Source organism: Astatotilapia calliptera, chromosome 12 (assembly GCF_900246225.1).
Source record: "Astatotilapia calliptera chromosome 12, fAstCal1.2, whole genome shotgun sequence".
NCBI classification, from domain to species: Eukaryota; Metazoa; Chordata; class Actinopteri; order Cichliformes; family Cichlidae; genus Astatotilapia; species Astatotilapia calliptera.
Window position 1 is genome coordinate 8,314,067 of NC_039313.1, and position 18,041 is coordinate 8,332,107.

The 18,041-nt window shown below is 42.5% G+C and overlaps 2 protein-coding genes and 1 long non-coding RNA gene across 3 annotated transcripts; 1 reads left to right on the forward strand and 2 right to left on the reverse strand.

Moving 5' to 3' along the window:
• The first annotated feature begins 7,050 nt into the window (after window positions 1-7,050).
• Window positions 7,051-9,000, forward strand: LOC113033929 (uncharacterized). The gene is made up of 4 exons (XR_003274098.1): window positions 7,051-8,182; window positions 8,294-8,380; window positions 8,485-8,607; window positions 8,739-9,000. It is a non-coding gene; the product is annotated as an uncharacterized LOC113033929 (long non-coding RNA).
• Window positions 8,948-10,941, reverse strand: LOC113033927 (putative nuclease HARBI1). Its single transcript, XM_026188132.1, has 2 exons — window positions 9,483-10,941; window positions 8,948-9,370 (listed from the first exon to the last, which is right to left on the reverse strand). Exons 1-2 carry the CDS (start codon window positions 9,968-9,970, stop codon window positions 8,953-8,955), a joined length of 906 nt encoding a protein of 301 aa, XP_026043917.1. The 5' UTR covers window positions 9,971-10,941; the 3' UTR covers window positions 8,948-8,952.
• Window positions 10,942-11,017: 76 nt separating this feature from the next.
• On the reverse strand, window positions 11,018-18,041 carry sdf2l1 (stromal cell-derived factor 2-like 1). Its single transcript, XM_026188133.1, has 3 exons — window positions 17,748-18,041; window positions 11,721-11,917; window positions 11,018-11,625 (listed from the first exon to the last, which is right to left on the reverse strand). Exons 1-3 carry the CDS (start codon window positions 17,923-17,925, stop codon window positions 11,347-11,349), a joined length of 654 nt encoding a protein of 217 aa, XP_026043918.1. The 5' UTR covers window positions 17,926-18,041; the 3' UTR covers window positions 11,018-11,346.

Genomic DNA, 18,041 nt, shown 5'->3' on the forward strand with positions numbered 1-18,041 from the left:
AACGCAGTAACCGGGTCATTGCAGCAGATTTCAATGCAAGACACCCTACGAGACCACCCATCTCCCATGCTACAGTTAGCAAACTGCTTGCTAAGTTTCGCGAAACTGGTTCAGTGTTGGATTTGCCCAATATGTGGACGCAAGAAAACTGTCACTAATGAAGAAACAGCAGTGGCTGTCCTAGCTTCATTCAGCAAGAGCCCACAGCATAGCACGTCACTGGAGAGTGGCATTAGTCGAACATCCCTTCGGCGAATATTAGCTACTCACAAATGGCACCCTTACAAACTTCAGCTACTGCAGCATCTCAACGAGGATGACCCAAATTGGCGCACAGAATTTGCAGAATGGGCAAAACAAAAACTGGAACAGGAACCTCAGTTCACGCAGAAGATTTTGTTCAGTGATGAGGCAAACTTTTATGTGAATGGTGAAGTTAGCAAACAAAACCACCGCTATTGGTCTGACACTAACCCACATTGGATGGATCCCTCCAAGACTGTTGGACCAACAAAAGTGATGGTTTGGTGTGGTATATGGGGTAAAACAATAGTGGGTCCATTCTTCATCAATGGAAACCTCAAGGCCACTGGATATTTGAAATCGCTACATGATGATGTGTTTCCCTCTTTATGCACTGAAGCTGGCACGTTCCCTGAGTTTTTCCAGCAACACGGTGCACCACCACATTATGGGTGCCAGGTCCGAGCATTCCTAGATGAACAGTTTCCTGGAAAGTGGATTGGTCGCCGTGGGCCAGTTGAATAGCCCCCAAGGTCTCCTGATCTGACCCCCTTAGACTTTTATCTTTGGGGTCATCTGAAGGCAATTGTCTATGGTGTGAAGATACCAGATGTGCAGCACCTGAAACTACAAATACTGTAATGCCTGTGCTGGCATTTCTCCTGCGGTGTTGCTGTCAGTGTATGAAGAGTGGGAGAAGAGGGTTGCACTGACAATCCAACACAATGGGCAGCACATTGAACACATTTTATAAGTGGTCAGAAACTTGTAAATAACTCATGAAAGAATAAAGTTACGTTGAAACCAAGCACACCATTGTTTTTCTTAAGATAAGAGAGAGAGATAAGATAGAACTTTATTAATCCCTCGGGTGGGTTCCTCTGGGAAATTCGACTTCCAAAAAAAGCACAGCAACGACCGAAGTTAGTTACAGAACTGTTATATATATATATACACACACACACACACACACACACACACACACACACACACACACACACACATATATAAATACAGAGACAAATATAAATAAAATATACAAAGGGGATAAATAGAATAAATAGGAATAAAAAATAAAAAATACAAATACAAGTTCTTGTGACATTACCAATAAGTTTGATGTGTCACATGGCCCTCTTCCTATTGAAAAAAACAAAAGTTGTATCCAAGATGGCCGACTTCTAAATGGCCACCATGGTCAGTGTTGGGAAGGTTACTTTTAAAATGTATTCCATTACAGAATACAGAATACATGCCCCAAAATGTATTCTGTAACGTATTCCGTTACGTTACTCAATGACAGTAACGTATTCTGAATACTTTGGATTACTTAATATATTATTATGCTTTTTACAACAACGTGAATGTACTATTGCTGTGTGATTTATTACTATTACTGAAGGTCCGCGACTCCGAACTGTAGTAAAGGGACCTCTGACTAATACGGCGGGGTCCCTGTCAGCTCGTAGCCGAAAAATAGCTTTACTTTGTTGTGTGGGTCAACTTTTCTTGCGAGAGACAGAGAGAGGCGTTGAAAGGCTGCTCCAACGGAACTTATTGTTTTCGGAGGAAAACACGAACACAGCGTACAGTCGAGTCTTAATAGCTTACTTACAACTGGGCTCGTCACGCTCTCTTCTTGGCTGCAGTGGTTATTATTATATTTACATGCTTCCAGCTCCCATTTTTGCTCGATGACAACTCGTACCTTTCCACTCCCCTTTTTCTCCCTCCTCGCGCTCACAGACATATAACGTGTATGGCAGTCCATTCTCCCTGCAACACGGCCCATGATGCTACATTCTTTAGAGCTATGCTTGTAGCATTCTGCCTGTTAGCTTAGCACAACAACAACAACGAAAAGGCGCTCTCTCACCCAGGAAACACACAGTCGCAGAGAGAGAGAGAGAGAGCGTCGCCCTGTAACCATGGCAACCGTAACGCTGCCGCCTGGAACAAAAGAACGTAGCTGTCAAAGAAAACCCAAACAGTCCTGACCCGCGACAATATGAAACAGGAAAGTACCGCAGTGTAATCCATTTATTTCAACAAAGAAACTGTATTCTGAATACCACCTTTTTAAACGGTAACTGTAACGGAATACAGTTACTCATATTTTGTATTTTAAATACGTAACATGTATTCCGTTACTCCCCAACACTGACCATGGTCACCACCCATCTTGAAGAGTTTGCCCCCTCACATATACAGTACTAATGTGCCACAAACAGGACTTTAATATCACCAACCATTCCCATGTTATTACAGTGTATCCATATAAATGGCCCACCTTCAGTTTTCAGGCCCCTCTTCTGTGGAACCAGCTTCCCTTTTGGATTTGGGAGACAGACACCTACTTTTAAGATTAGGCTTAAAACTTTCCTTTTTGCTAAAGCATATAGTTAGGGCTGGACCAGGTGACCCTGAACCCTCCCTTAGTCATGCTGCAATAGATGTAGGCTGCTGGGGGATTCCCATGATGCATTGAGTTTTTCCTTTCCAGTCACCTTTCTCACTCACAATGTGTTAATAGACCTCTGCATTGAATCATATCTGTTATTAACCTCTGTCTCTCTTCCACAGCATGTCTTTTATCCTGTCTTCCTTCTCTCACCCCAACCGGCCGCAGCAGATGGCCGCCCCTCCCTGAGCCTGGTTCTGCCGGAGGTTTCTTCCTGTTAAAAGGGAGTTTTTCTTTCCCACTGTCGTCAAATTGCTTGTTGGGTTTTTCTCTGTATCTATGAAGCGCCTTGAAGCGACTTTTGTTGTGATTTGGCTCTATATAAATAAAATTTAATTGAATTGAATAGAAGAAGCCATGTCATGAGATCAGAGCTCCACTGACTAATATTGTCAATACTCAACCTTTTGAACTCATATCAATTGATTTCCCACACCTTGAAAAGTGCAAGACCAGTTATGAATACATTATTGTAGTCATTGACCATTTTACACTTTTTGCCCAGGCTACAACTTCCAAATCAGGTAAAACTGCTGCATGCAAAATCTTTCATGACTATGCTCTAAGATTTGGCTTTCCAGCACGAGCGCATCATGATCAAGGTGCTGAATTTGAAAATTAGCTGTATGTGCAACTGAAAAACTACTGTGGAGCTGCTGAGTCCAGGACTACTTATGAGTGCCTTCGTCTCCTCCGTGCTGATGTTGGATGCTGGGGTTTTGCATTGCTGGGACAGGCCATCAAAGAAGTGGAAAAGAGGGCTTTGTTATCCTACCCTGGAACACCACCAAGTCATTGGTTTAGGTATGTGGATGACACCTGGGTGAAAATCAAGTCTCAGGACTTACCAAAATTCACAGATCAAATTATCTCTGTGGACCAACACATCAAATTCACCAGAGAGGATATGAAAAGTGACAGGTTAGCATTCTTAGACTGTGAGATTTCCATCAGTAATGGGGGACATCTAAAAGGTGATGTGTACCATAAACCTACGCATACGTATTTAAGGTTTGACTCTCATCATCTACTGGAGCATAGATTGAGTGTCATGAGGATGCTACAACACAGAGCGAACACCATCCCCACAGACACAGCAGCCAGGGAATCAGAAGAACATCACATTAAGAAGGCCCTGATTTAATGTGGTTATCCCAGCCAGACATTTGTTAAAGCTGGGAAGATTCAAGATTGTTTATTTGACACCTAAAGACACTTAAAGAAAGCTCCAGTCGATCCAGGAGAGAAGGACAACTGCTGCCTAAACAAAAACCTAGTAATCCCGTATGTGTCAAGAGTATCGGAACAGTTGAGACGCATTTTTTCTAAACACTGCATTTCTGTGGCTTTTAAACCCCAAAACACGTTGCACCAAAAATTGGTCCACCGCAAGGATCGGGTCCCCCGACACAAATAGAGTAATATAGTGTACACTGTTAAGTGCCAGGAGGACTGCCATACATTAGGTAAACCAAACAACCTCTGGCAAAGTGGACGGCAGAACACAGAACAGCCAACTCGTCAGGCTAGGACTCAGTCAATTTACACCTACGGTGGACACTCTTTCAGCAATAAGAATGTACAGATCCTGTACAGGGAGGAACGTTGGTTTGAGAAGGGAGTCAAAGAGGCCATTTACGTGAAAAGGGAAAGACCATCTCTGAATCATCTTACAATGCTGTGATTGCAGCCATTCCCCAACTCTCTGTATATGGTACTCATGGCCATTGATCAGTGGTCTTTGATCAGTGGTTGTTGATGTCATAAGAATTTGCATATTAATGATCAAGGAACTCAATTCCAAGCCCATTGTTCCTTCAGTGGTGCTAGTTATTATGTAAAGTCAGTCATTATGCAAATGTACTGTTTATAAGGTTTGGGAAACTTGCAGTCAGCGGAGACTGAGGAAGTCACTTGGACGAGTGACGAAACGTTCCACTGAAAATACTGCATCCAGATGAAGAGACTCAACTTTTGGTGAGTGCTCAGACTAGAAAATATAGGAACCAGTCCATTTGATAACTGTGGCCATAGAGACAAACTGCTGAAAAACTAAATGCAACTGCAGACAATGAATACCTTCTTCTTGAGAAGATTTCATTGTGCATTCATACTTCAGTGTTAAATCTGCATCATTTGTACATCACAACCACAAACCCCTCTGAAATAACCTACTGCATATCCCAACGGACACCTCCCTGGAAAGGTAACATGTCACACTGATCCAGTGGCAACTATTGGGATCGGCCTGTTCAGTCCCTTCAAACCCTCATATGCATTTCCACTTACTTTTTTTACACAGTCCATTTTGCTTCAGAAGGTTCCTAACTGAGAGAAAGGTGAGCCAGAGGTATCTGTGTGGTAGCAATAATAAGAGCTGTTTCTCTATCTCTATTCTTTAAATACAAAATAAAGGAGCTTCAGTGCTTCCATTAGCATAGGAAACACTGGAGCATCATTTATGAAAGAGGAGGAGAAAACGCTGTCCCATAAATTATTGTAATGGATCACTGGCATACAAACAATCTGTATAATAAAATTGCACAGATCATGGAATTTCCTCCCCCTAATCCTTAACAAGGAGGAGGACATGAGATGAGAAATGACTTTGGTTCACAAGAGTAAAATATAAGAAAATAAGATTGATTTAATTTTTATGTGCTATGGGATAGATTTACTAAATTCAAATCATTGTGATGTTGCAGTTGCTTGGTGACCTATCAGCAATGTACTTTAATTTAATTTATATAGAAAGATACAGCTTGTTCACTGCAGTAAAAAACAACATTATGCGACTACTGGATCAATAATCCAGCCTGAAAACATCACTGCAATTCAGATAAATGACAGGAAGCCAAAGGAGAATCTATATACTTTTGATATAACCAAAAACTCTTCTGATAAGACTGAGGTGTTATATTTTCAGAGGACTGCACAAGATAACTTCTGTACAAGTTGCAAACCTTTTTCCATACAAAGTAAACAAAAAGCAACAATTGCTGTACATCATATAGGTTATGTGGGAGTCTCTACAGAGTCCCTGCAGAAGCCTAAATCAGCTCTTAGTCTACAGCTGTTAGGGTATACCCTACACTGTTAAAGGCCAAACTTCAATGAGATTCCATTTAAAATGTGTTCAGGAGGATGTTGGTTTTCCTTTATGAACTAATGCCCTATGTTCTGTCTAGGTTCCACCTCCTCTGTCCTGATTGGATGCTGCTCACAGAATCCACCTAATTGCCAATCAGCAGAGCACTACTTAATGCCTGTGGAGCTGTTTTTCTGGGCCCCCTGGCCATTTTGATTGCTGTACCTGTGCAGGATTGCATGCCTTTTTGACTTGTATGTGCATTTTGTGTTTCTGAGTTCAGACTGCTTGTAGGGGAGAGCTGCCTTTTGTTTTGATTCCCTGTTTCCTCCTGTTTATGTGATGTTAGGTAGGTTATAGGTTTGTAACAGAGGACAAGGTACGAGTAAAAGGGGCAAGGAAATAAATTGATAATTTATTTATTACATTAATTAAACATACAATTTCCCAGTTATTTTCAGACAGAACTTAAAACACGTCCTGCTGATATCCCAGCAGCACATGAGACTTACCACACAAACAGTGCAAAAAATAACAACACTGCAAACTGTCACACCCCGTTTAGCGACACTGCAATCGATTTATCTGTGGCACGCACTGCAAACAATTCAGGTCTCAGCACAGCTGGGAATGCATGACCTGCAATCTGGGATATAAAGAGAAGTGGCACAAACAAAAAACAAAAAGGGAGGTTAGTCCACCCTTACACAACTCACTCCCAACCAACAACCCCCTTTACAGCTGGACGGACTAACCAAAACAAAATTACAAATCAATCAAAAGGACGAAAAAGGACAGCAGAGACAGCACAGAATATTAATCAGTTTCCCTGCACGCAGTCAATCTAGGGCTTGATCAATTCTTCTATTAAAACTCGTAGTCACACGACAATATACCCACTCGCACCCGAGTGAATTAATCACCTGTTTTTTTCCACAGAAGAGCACTGACCTCACCCCACACACTCACTACCTTTTCAAAGCTCTTCAGCTAATCACCTGGCAGAGAGCAACAAACTGCCAGGTGGCACTTGTTACAGGTTGTATATTTTGTTTTCTTTGTGTTAGGTAAGTTCCTTTTATTTTCATATCAGGGATGTTTGGTTTGTTATGTTGGCCTTGGCTCTCCCTAAAGTTAATCCTTAGTCTGAACTAGAACTCAACCAGAATTTCTAGCAAGAAATAAACCTTTTAACTTACCATCTCGGTTCCTCCTTCAGTATTTAAATTTATGGTAGTTCCTTGTAACCCCTAGACTAGCCTGGGGACGTAACAAATGAAAGAGCGAAAAGCAGTAGTGTTTACCATCATCTTCCATATTTTAACATTTAATAATAAAACTGATGTCATTCCACTGTTCAATCCATTCATCATTTTGCTGGTCCTTTTGTGTTTTTACTTGATATAGCAGAGGTGGTTGTTAACAGATGGAGCACAGTACATCTGCTGACAGCACTGAAAAACTGGAGCTTCAGTATTACTGAATTTGTTAAATATGCTGAATGAATACACAACATAATGACTCGTGTTCCTCACTTAGGCTACTATTTAAGATGAATGGCTAATTAAAGCATTTTAAAATTATGGTAATTACTCGAGTATCAAAGGCTGCTATCCTGGGCCCGTATCCCTAAAGATTCTGAGAATCCTCTCAGAGAGCTCCTAACTTAACCTAAAAATTCCTTGCCAGGAGCTTTAGCTTAGAAGTGATTCCAGAACATTTTCAGTGAACTCTGAGCAAGGAATGGATGGAAAATCTTATCTTAGTGAGGAGGTGTGGTTGACCCCGTTGCTAGGTATGAGTCATCATTTCAAAAGCCGTGATTGGTTGATCCTACAAGTTTGATGGAAATGAGTTTTTGGTGATAATGAGCAAAGGATGTACCCTCAAATCAATAAACATAATTATACACTCTAATCTTACGCTGACTGTAATTGTGAATAATATTTCACATTCAAGAAAATATCTGGAAAATGAATAGTAAGCTGTAGGGGTTATAGCCTAACATTAGAATCTAAAATATGTGAAAACTTAAACTCATTACACCCTGTTCAAATAATGATTTGTGTCTTATTTGCTCATATTAATATCCTAGCTGGCATATTTTGTACTTTCACTCCCATATGGACCCCATTGAAAACAAGATGGCCTATCTCAAGGGGCTGTCCTTAATGAAGTAGAAATCACAACGTTACAAGTCCAGTGTGGTCTTAATGAGGGTAACACGGCTCAGCTTTTATCAATGTCTGTGATTGCTGGCTGGTCTATTTATAAAGGCTTGTTAACAAATATCCTACAAACACAGAAAATGGAGAAAAAAAGGACTCGCAAGCCGAACTGGACTGAGGAGCAAGGTTTGTTGCTGGCCCAGTTGGTGAATGAACATAAAGGTATGTTACGAGGAAAATTTGGCCCAACTGTCACTAGCCAAGGCAAGAGGCGCGCCTGGGACACAATATCCCAAATAATCAATGCCTCTTTTCCACTGGTGGTGCGGACAGGCGACGGTTGTGAGAGAAGGTGATATGTGCTGCAGTCCAAGGCAAAAGATGAGATTGCAGCACACAAGCAGGAATCCTCACTCACAGGTGAGCAAAATATTATAGCCTACCACATAATCTGGCAACTTGCGCCTGCTGGCAAAGTTAATTTACATGCCTAAGTACTGTGTTCATTGACTGTTTCTTTCTAGGGGGCGGCTGTCCCTGGTGGCTGACACGGTCTTTCAAGTCCTGGGACACTCTGAGGTCAGTGTCACTGGGCTGCCAACAGGCATTGACACATCAATGATGAAGGCCCTTGAAGTGCAGCAAAGGTAGGACATAGGGTTATTCATATCTACAGTGTTTATTCATTGCAGAAGCCATTTCATGTGTTATCCATGCTCATTGTATTAAATTAATTTAATCAAAACAATAATTAAACTAGGCCTATGTATTTCTGTAGCATGGAGCCATCACAAGAACCGGGCCCATCAAGTTTGCCGATGAGATTGCCGCCTGAACTATCTGCAGCTGCTACTCAGGATAGCCCGGCGGATCAAACACCATTCCCATCCGCAGCACCTGCTCTGTCAGCATCCCTGCAGGAGAGCAGATTGCAACTCACAATTGATGTGTTTGAACAACAAAAAAAAAGTCCTTTCCCTTCAGGAGGAGTACTACCGCCTTAAAATTGAACACCTAAAAAATAAACCATTTACAGATTGTGTTCTGTGTCTTGCATTTAACAATTGCAGGTGATGTGCAGTAAAACTGTGGTAGTTCTTAATACCATCACAAGTTCTCAAAAGACATGGGGCTACAGCTTGCCTGAAATGTAAATTTGTGAAGTTTGCCCTGTAAGGCAGTCCACTCTGGGCTAGGTTCCCCTGTGGAATGTAAATATCTTCTTCACCACCATCCTCCAGAGGTTCTGCAATCTGTCTAACCTTGCAAATATTGTGTAATATTGCACAGGCTATGATGACTTTGCTGACTTTTTCAGGCCTCAGCCGCACCTCTCTGTGGAGAACATGAAAGCGCCTCTTAAGCTGGCCTATGCCACGCTCCACCACTGCTCTTGTTGTCTTGTGGGCCCTACAATAGAATACAGAGACCTTTAATTATTTGATGGAAATATTGCACTACTTGGATGCTCCAACATATTGCTTGCATTTCATTTCCATGATTTTTGTATTGTTTGGCTTACCTGTTATAGTTTAGTTGGGGCCCTTGGCGTGGCTGGAGGTAAGGTGTAAGGAGCCATGGTTTGCATGGGTAGCCACTGTCCACTAACAAGTGGTAATTAGCTGGCACATAGCGTCTCTCAAAAAGCTGTCTGATGCTACTCTCGGAGAGCATTCTCGCATCATGTGTGGAGCCTGGCCATTTAGCCACAATGTCCAAAATCTTACAGGCCGCATTGAATACTATTTGCACATTGATGCTGTGGAAATTCCTCCTGTTAACAAAGACAGCCTCGTCCTCTGATGGTGCAATTATTCTCACATGTGTTCCATCAATTACACCCACAACGCCAGGGAATCCTGCAATGTCCATAAATGCCCTTTTATGTGTGTGTAAAGTGCGGGCATCCAGCGGGAATGAAACAAATTGTCTCACAATATTAGGTTGTGACAAAGCTGTCAGTGTTTGGGTGATGACTGCTGATGGAGGATTGGGACAGACCCAAGTCATCACTGCTGCATTGTTGCATTTTCCCGGTTGCCAAATACCTCAGGGTTGTGATTACTTTAGTCTCCGGTGTAATAGCGTTGTGGCGTCGAGTTGGTGAAGTAATTGCATCTCTAAGGAGATCCACCACAAACATGATTCCTGCACGATCCAATCTGTAGCGTCTCAATAATTCCCTGTCATCCAGTGTTTGCAGGACATCTCTCCTGCCTCTTCTGTTGGCCATTAGGGGAACTCCTAAGCCACTAAAAGTCCTCTTCCCTGCTCTTAGCAGATCTCACCTTAGGAGCCCTTTTAAGCACTAGGAATCTTGAGGAATAGCTTTTATATTAACTGGGATAGTCGTGTCACTTTTAGGGGAAATTCTAAGAAAACGTCATGACTCTGAGAATTTTCTTAGAATTTGGCCGCTAGGAGCCACTTTTTGCACAAAGATTCTTTAGGGATACGGGCCCTGATCTCCATCACAGAGCCATTCTTAAAGTTTGCCTTTATGAAAAAACTAGAGTGCGCTTTCTAACATTCACACACTTTCATACTGCAACGTAGGGTTAGTATCTTGCCCAGACTGCTCGATCTCCTGAGCCACAGTAGAAAACTCACAGTGAGCAGAGTGCTTGTGGTCCCTTTGTGAAAGACCTCCAACATTGTGCTACGGGGGACTATGGGGTCACAAGATAAGGGTTTTCCTCCATTGCAACACTCTACAAAAGCGCAGTAAAACAATCAACTGTTACAAATTACAATAAATAACCAAGCATTGTAATTGGACTCAGCACTGAGGTGGAGTATTCTGCCACCTTGTGAGTCTGGCAGGTTGTACACTGCAGTGTAAACAAAGGCTGACAGGATCAATAACGGAGCCAGTCTTGTGTTGTGCCAATCCCAATGCAGCAGCTAGAGTTAAGGTAGCAGGAGACATCTAGACAACCTGCTAAGCTTAGATAAGCTCAGCAAAGAATCCAGATACCAGAACCTTGCAAACACAGGAACAGTGGCGAAAAGACAGACAGTGAAGTGTGCTCTAATTACACCTATATACACCAAATATGAAATAAAGAAAGGCTTTATTACATACAGTACATGTCATTATGTATTTCTGGACAAAATTAATCAAATGATAGTTTTCTTCAGGGCTATAGCCATCCTCATGCATCTCCCCTGGCTCAATGTTATCCCTCATCACATTCTCCAAGGAAGAAGCTGAAAGAACATATTGAGGCTACACTACGTACACACAAATAATGCCTGCCAACCCCCTTCATGTCACAAAACACCCCGAGTGCTTCACATAGAAAAGATTTCTCAGTCAAGTCATACATCAGGTCCAGGCAGAAGCATGTCCATGCTCATGTCTCCTAATGATGATGATGATGATGTCAGAGTTCATCGTGGCGCAGCGGTTCCTGGCTGGGCTGGATGAAGACACCCTCCATAGTACGCCACCAGTTGTGCTGATTGGGGGAGCTCATGCCGTGCACCTCCCGCTGTCCACGTATGGGGTGGCCATACTGTTCGCCCGTCACACTCAGGAAGACGTCTGTGCCCAAGTGTTTGAAGCGCACAGCCTCGTCGCGCTCCCAGTGAATGCCTTCACACTGAACCGTCCACACGTCCAGGTCGTCACCCTCGCCATTCTCTCCGAAAGCACTCACCTCCTGTGGATGGTGCAGAGGAGAAGGGAAGCATTTGTACCCTGGTGAAAATCCACATGTGTTTAAAAGAGCAAGAGAAACAGTTGTGTGTGTCTGACCTGGTTATTAGACAGAGGAGAGCTGAAGTGGTGTGTGTGGAGGTTTCGTCCAGTCTTCATGTGTGTGATGCGAATGGCCTGGCCACATTTGATGGGAGCACCACGCAGACATGGATTGTTGGGCTTCCCACGAACCTGCCAGTAGCTGTTGGCATCATCTGCGTTCTCCACTCCAGTTACAGACTGCTGTCCACTGCCTACACACACACACACACACACACACACACACACACACACACACACACACACACACACACACACACACACACACACACACACACACACACACACACACACACACACACACACACACACACACACACACACACACACACACACACACACACACACACAGTACTTTTGATCTTTAATTATTAATTACTGTTCCACCAATGAAGCACAGAGTGCTCAGTGCATGCAAGCCTGTTAAGATTCAGCAGCCAAGTAGATAAAGACTTGTTGTTGAGCATTGTGCTCATAGAACAGGCTATATGCCCATTATATACAATTTCATTCTCAAGGTTTGCTAATATAACCAAAACCTTCTGCAGATGATCTCCAACTCTGCCCATTTACTTCAATAACAGTCTGCATTCCATCGAAATCACTAATTAGATGTTATGGCACAGCAAGAACATTACTAACCAAAATAACAACGTAAATAACGTTTCAACGTAACTTTATTATTCCATGAGTTATTTACAAGTTTCTCTTTGTTCACAGCCATTGACATGTCAAAGAGGTTAACACGTGAGGAGCGGATCACAATTGTGTTGATATCTGGTGAACGCAGTAACCGGGTCATTGCAGCAGATTTCAATGCAAGACACCCTACGAGACCACCCATCTCCCATGCTACAGTTAGCAAACTGCTTGCTAAGTTTCGCGAAACTGGTTCAGTGTTGGATTTGCCCAATATGTGGACGCAAGAAAACTGTCACTAATGAAGAAACAGCAGTGGCTGTCCTAGCTTCATTCAGCAAGAGCCCACAGCATAGCACGTCACTGGAGAGTGGCATTAGTCGAACTTCCCTTCGGCGGATATTAGCTACTCACAAATGGCACCCTTACAAACTTCAGCTACTGCAGCATCTCAACGAGGATGACCCAAATTGGCGCACAGAATTTGCAGAATGGGCAAAACAAAAACTGGAACAGGAACCTCAGTTCACGCAGAAGATTTTGTTCAGTGATGAGGCAAACTTTTATGTGAATGGTGAAGTTAGCAAACAAAACCACCGCTATTGGTCTGACACTAACCCACATTGGGTGGATCCCTCCAAGACTGTTGGACCAACAAAAGTGATGGTTTGGTGTGGTATATGGGGTAAAACAATAGTGGGTCCATTCTTCATCAATGGAAACCTCAAGGCCACTGGATATTTGAAATCGCTACATGATGATGTGTTTCCCTCTTTATGCACTGAAGCTGGCACGTTCCCTGAGTTTTTCCAGCAACATGGTGCACCACCACATTATGGGTGCCAGGTCCGAGCATTCCTAGATGAACAGTTTCCTGGAAAGTGGATTGGTCGCCGTGGGCCAGTTGAATGGCCCCCAAGGTCTCCTAATCTGACCCCCTTAGACTTTTATCTTTGGGGTCATCTGAAGGCAATTGTCTATGGTGTGAAGATACCAGATGTGCAGCACCTGAAACTACAAATACTGTAATGCCTGTGCTGGCATTTCTCCTGCGGTGTTGCTGTCAGTGTATGAAGAGTGGGAGAAGAGGGTTGCACTAACAATCCAACACAATGGGCAGCACATTGAACACATTTTATAAGTGGTCAGAAACTTGTAAATAACTCATGAAAGAATAAAGTTACATTGAAACCAAGCACACCATTGTTTTTCTTGTGACATTACCAATAAGTTTGATGTGTCACATGGCCCTCTTCCTATTGAAAAAAAACAAAAGTTGTATCCAAGATGGCCGACTTCTAAATGGCCACCATGGTCACCATCCATCTTGAAGAGTTTGCCCCCTCACATATACTAATGTGCCACAAACAGGACTTTAATATCACCAACCATTCCCATGTTATTACAGTGTATCCATATAAATGGCCCACCTTCAGTTTTCAGGCCCCTCTTCTGTGGAACCAGCGCCCAGTTTGGATTCGGGAGACAGACACTATCTCTACTTTCAAGATTAGGCTTAAAACCTTCCTTTTTGCTAAAGCATATAGTTAGGGCTGGACCAGGTGACCCTGAATCCTCCTTTAGTTATGCTGCAATAGACGTAGGCTGCTGGGGGATTCCCATGATGCATTGAGCTTTTCCTTTCCAGTCACCTCTCTCACTCACAATGTGTTAATAGACCTCTCTGCATTGAATCGTACCCGTTATTCATCTCTGTCTATTCAACAGCATGTGTTTATCCTGTTTTCCTTCTCTCACCCCAACCGGTTGCAGCAGATGGCCGCCCCTCCCTGAGCCTGGTTCTGCTGGAGGTTTCTTCCTGTTAAAAGGGAGTTTTTTCTTCCCACTGTCACCAAAGTGCTTGCTCATAAGGGGGGGGGGGGGGGGGGGGGGTGTCATATGATTGTTTTTTTTTTTCTCTGTATCTATTATTGTAGGATCTACTGTACGCCTTGAGGCGACTGTTGTTGTGATTTGACGCTATATAAATAAAATTGAATTGAATTGAATTGAATATGCACTTCTCTCTGAAAACAACAAGTAGATCAACAGGTGCTGCTGAGGGACAATCAATAGGTTTTTGATATAGAATAAAACTCTTCCGTTAGAAATTGCTGGAGACTGTGTGCAGTCTGTAGGTTTATACTTGAGAGGAAACTAGCAGCGTTGTTACAAACTATTCTATGGTATCTTCCAGGTAATGAAATCCTAAAAACTTAATTCTGTTCATCGGGACGTAGGATATAAAGCCTTCCTGACAGAAGGAGTGAACGATGAAGGAAGTTCAACACAGTTGAGTTTTCTTTGAACATTGACTACCATAACAAAACTGAAATGCTATTTGGAGGAAATGTATATTGCCATGATTGTTATTGGGTTTCTGTGATAAGTCAGGCTCTCTACTTCAGGTTCTGAGCGCACTCACGAGAAAAGGACTGCATCATCCCATTGAGTGTGGGCTACTCCAATCAGACACGATCTAATGATGATAGAGATGACGATGACAACGACAAAAATCCAAACAAGAACATCAAGACAATATAACAGTAAAACGTAATGCTTTTGCAAGTAGGACAAGAGTTTAATGCAGTAGAAAAATCACTATTAACATTAATACTGATAGCGTAAAAATGTTACTGTCACACAGCCTAATATAGGAGACGTAGAAAACACTTCACTTTTGTCTGAAGATCACAGTGAAATTAATTAGATTCATTGATTCATTCATTCTTGGTGTATGTCCTGTGTCCTAGTAGTTGTAATTCTAGCAGTATAAATGAGAACAAGCAGCTTAATTAGAATTATGTATGAAAACATTTGGCCATTCTGCAGCACCAGCTGAACACATGCACATTCCAGTGACAACACAGTGCAGTCTCAGCTGGTACTTTACAGCTGACAGTGAAGTTGAACAGCAGTCTAATGCACTTAAACATTCAAGAATCTCTTGCAGACAATTTTGAACCAAAACACATGGTGAATAAGTTGCTATGGTGATTTAGCTGGGCAAAAAGAGGGCCAATTTTTTGACATAGAAAGAAAGGCTTTAAGGTCAACATAGCTCGCTACCCCATCAGTCTCGCTCTGTACACAAGATTATTCAACATCAGATCCTGTCACATCCACATGTTGAAGATCTTGTGTAAAAGTGGACGTCCCTGTTCAGACTTTAAGTATATATTTTATATTGTTATATATCAGGGATGTCACCAGAATTGATACTTATGATACCCTTTGATATAATATTTATAATAATGTGTATTTATTTAATTATCTGTCAAGTACCACTGGCATGGTAGGGAGCTTATGTACCAAGGCTGCAGTTTTTCCAGAACAGATGAGTCTAGCATACACTTACAATTGTTCTTGTCCATCCTTACATGCTGACAGGAAAAGAGCAACCACTAGCACAGGAAAAAAAATACACGTGGAAGACTGCAGCTAGTGCAGCTGCCATTACAGCTCTGCCCAAACAACACTTGCAAGAAACCAGATTTGTTTTGTAACTGAATTTCATGGGCAGGTGTGGGCCATTCCTTTGTTATATAAATATCAACATCATCATTAGAGCTTAGAAAAACAAAACTAATATGTTACATTACTAAATCACTGAAGCTTGAGATGCTAGCTGCGTTTCCCAGAGATTTCACTTGAAACCACTGTGACACCTTGGCCCACCCTATCATGTGACCTACTGAGGTCACTTGACATAAGGTGTGAGTTGGGGTTTTGAATGGGTTAGAGACTCAAGATGTTCCCACCTGACAATACCGCCACATCAGCACTCATATAGTAGAAGAAAACTAGAAGCAAAGACATTGCAGTGCGTGTTTTCAAAGTATTTTCCACAAAGTCTCACCCTTTCAAACTGTTGCAACATGTCTTTCTGTATTATCTGTACATCTTTGAGCTTCTGCACTGATATGTCATTAAAATAGGGGTAAAAACCGACAAAATGATACGGTCTTCAACCCAGCTGCAGCAGTAACGGCACAATGTGCCAGGTTACGAAAATCAAGCTGTACATGACCTGCAGGAATGCCAGCTTGCAACAGTGGACAGGATGTCAACTTTGTTGTATGATGCTGCATGATCTCCAACTTCTCCTAACTAAAAGTCGCAATAAGGAAGGGGTGGGCATGTTTTACTGTCTCTGCTGCCTGCAGAGAATAGGTTTTTACCTTTACCCGTTTTTCTAAAATGAAAGATGCTACGCCATTTGTCTGTCCATTTTACAATCACCATCCAATATAAAGCCCAGATTTGTAACTGTGTGCTTAATATGTGGAGCCAATTACCCTTTATGTTAAGCTCAATAAATTGAATATTCTATTCTGTGATGCAGCCTGTCAAACTTATAATGTTCTGACTACAGTTAGATTCAGTGTGGAGTTTGAATGTTCTCCACTGCCCTTTGTGCAGACTAGTGACCTGTCCAGGTGTGCCCTGCCTTTCCCACTATTACAGGACAGTTTGGTCCATATTTTGTGGGACAAATATACCTGTAGACCACCACATTTCATTTAAGCAGCTTTACAAAATCCACAGTCATCTTTATACACATGTCCGATTTCAATGGTTCAAAAAATTAACAGAAAACTGACTGACAAGTAGCTTGATAGCTGGGTGAGGCCTGCTCAACTGTCATTCCATAACAAATGAAGCAGACATAATATCTACATCTGTTGATTTTGTCATTTAAATGTGAGACCCAAAAGAGACGTCAGTGCAAGCTGACTTGACATCAGTTAAAGTCTAGGCTGTTCTATGATTTCAGCTATATTCACTTCTAAAATGACTTATCTGAGAAAGTTTGACGTCACATGAGGCTAAAGTGGATGTGCACTTGTCCCAGGCTGGCTACACATGTAACAAGCATTACCTCGCTTTCAAACTAGCAACTTTCAGGGACAAGGCCGAAACATCTGCTAGGACCGTACGATATGAAAAAGAAGTGAGTTTCATAGTTTCAGTGAGTCACTGTTACAGTATGCAAACCTTACTTAAAGCCTCTCTACCAAATGGCAGATGTGAAAGTCAGCCTAACCCTGGTGCTTGATGGGGACGACCCCAAACTCACTGACTTAATGGATGCTCTTATAAAGCAGGTAACTCTATAATGCCAAACTGCACTGATGGGAATATCAGTTTCTCATTCTTGTGCTTATAGCACAAAAGCAGCACGCTCCCAAAGACTAACTAAGACATGCAATCATGGAGCGAACCACTTCTTAACTTCAGCGTGGGGAAAGGTAGTCGGAAGTTGTGCTCGGGTTGAATTTCCGGGTATTTTTTGCTTCTACAAAGCTCTTCTAGCACAGTAAGCGCAATGCTGACGCATCAGAGCTGCTGTGGCCGTACACCGGCAGCTCTCTGAACACTTACCTGAGCCGTACTTAACGTCGTGGGAGTGCAGTCGGACGTTGTGTCTGGTGTTAAACAGTTTGACTAGGGAGCCGCAGGTCACATAACTGAGCTCCGAGTCTCGTCCTTCACAGCTGGACCACAGCAGCAAGAAGAGCAACGACCTGATGAGCCCGCGGATAGTACCAACCACCTCCATCTTTGTGTCTCTGCTGTCATGACCGGCACTCACTTCCGAACCGCAATGCTGCTTTCCACCAATCACCACTTGACAAGTCCTAAAATACGGAAGACAATGTCAACACGTGATTGGTC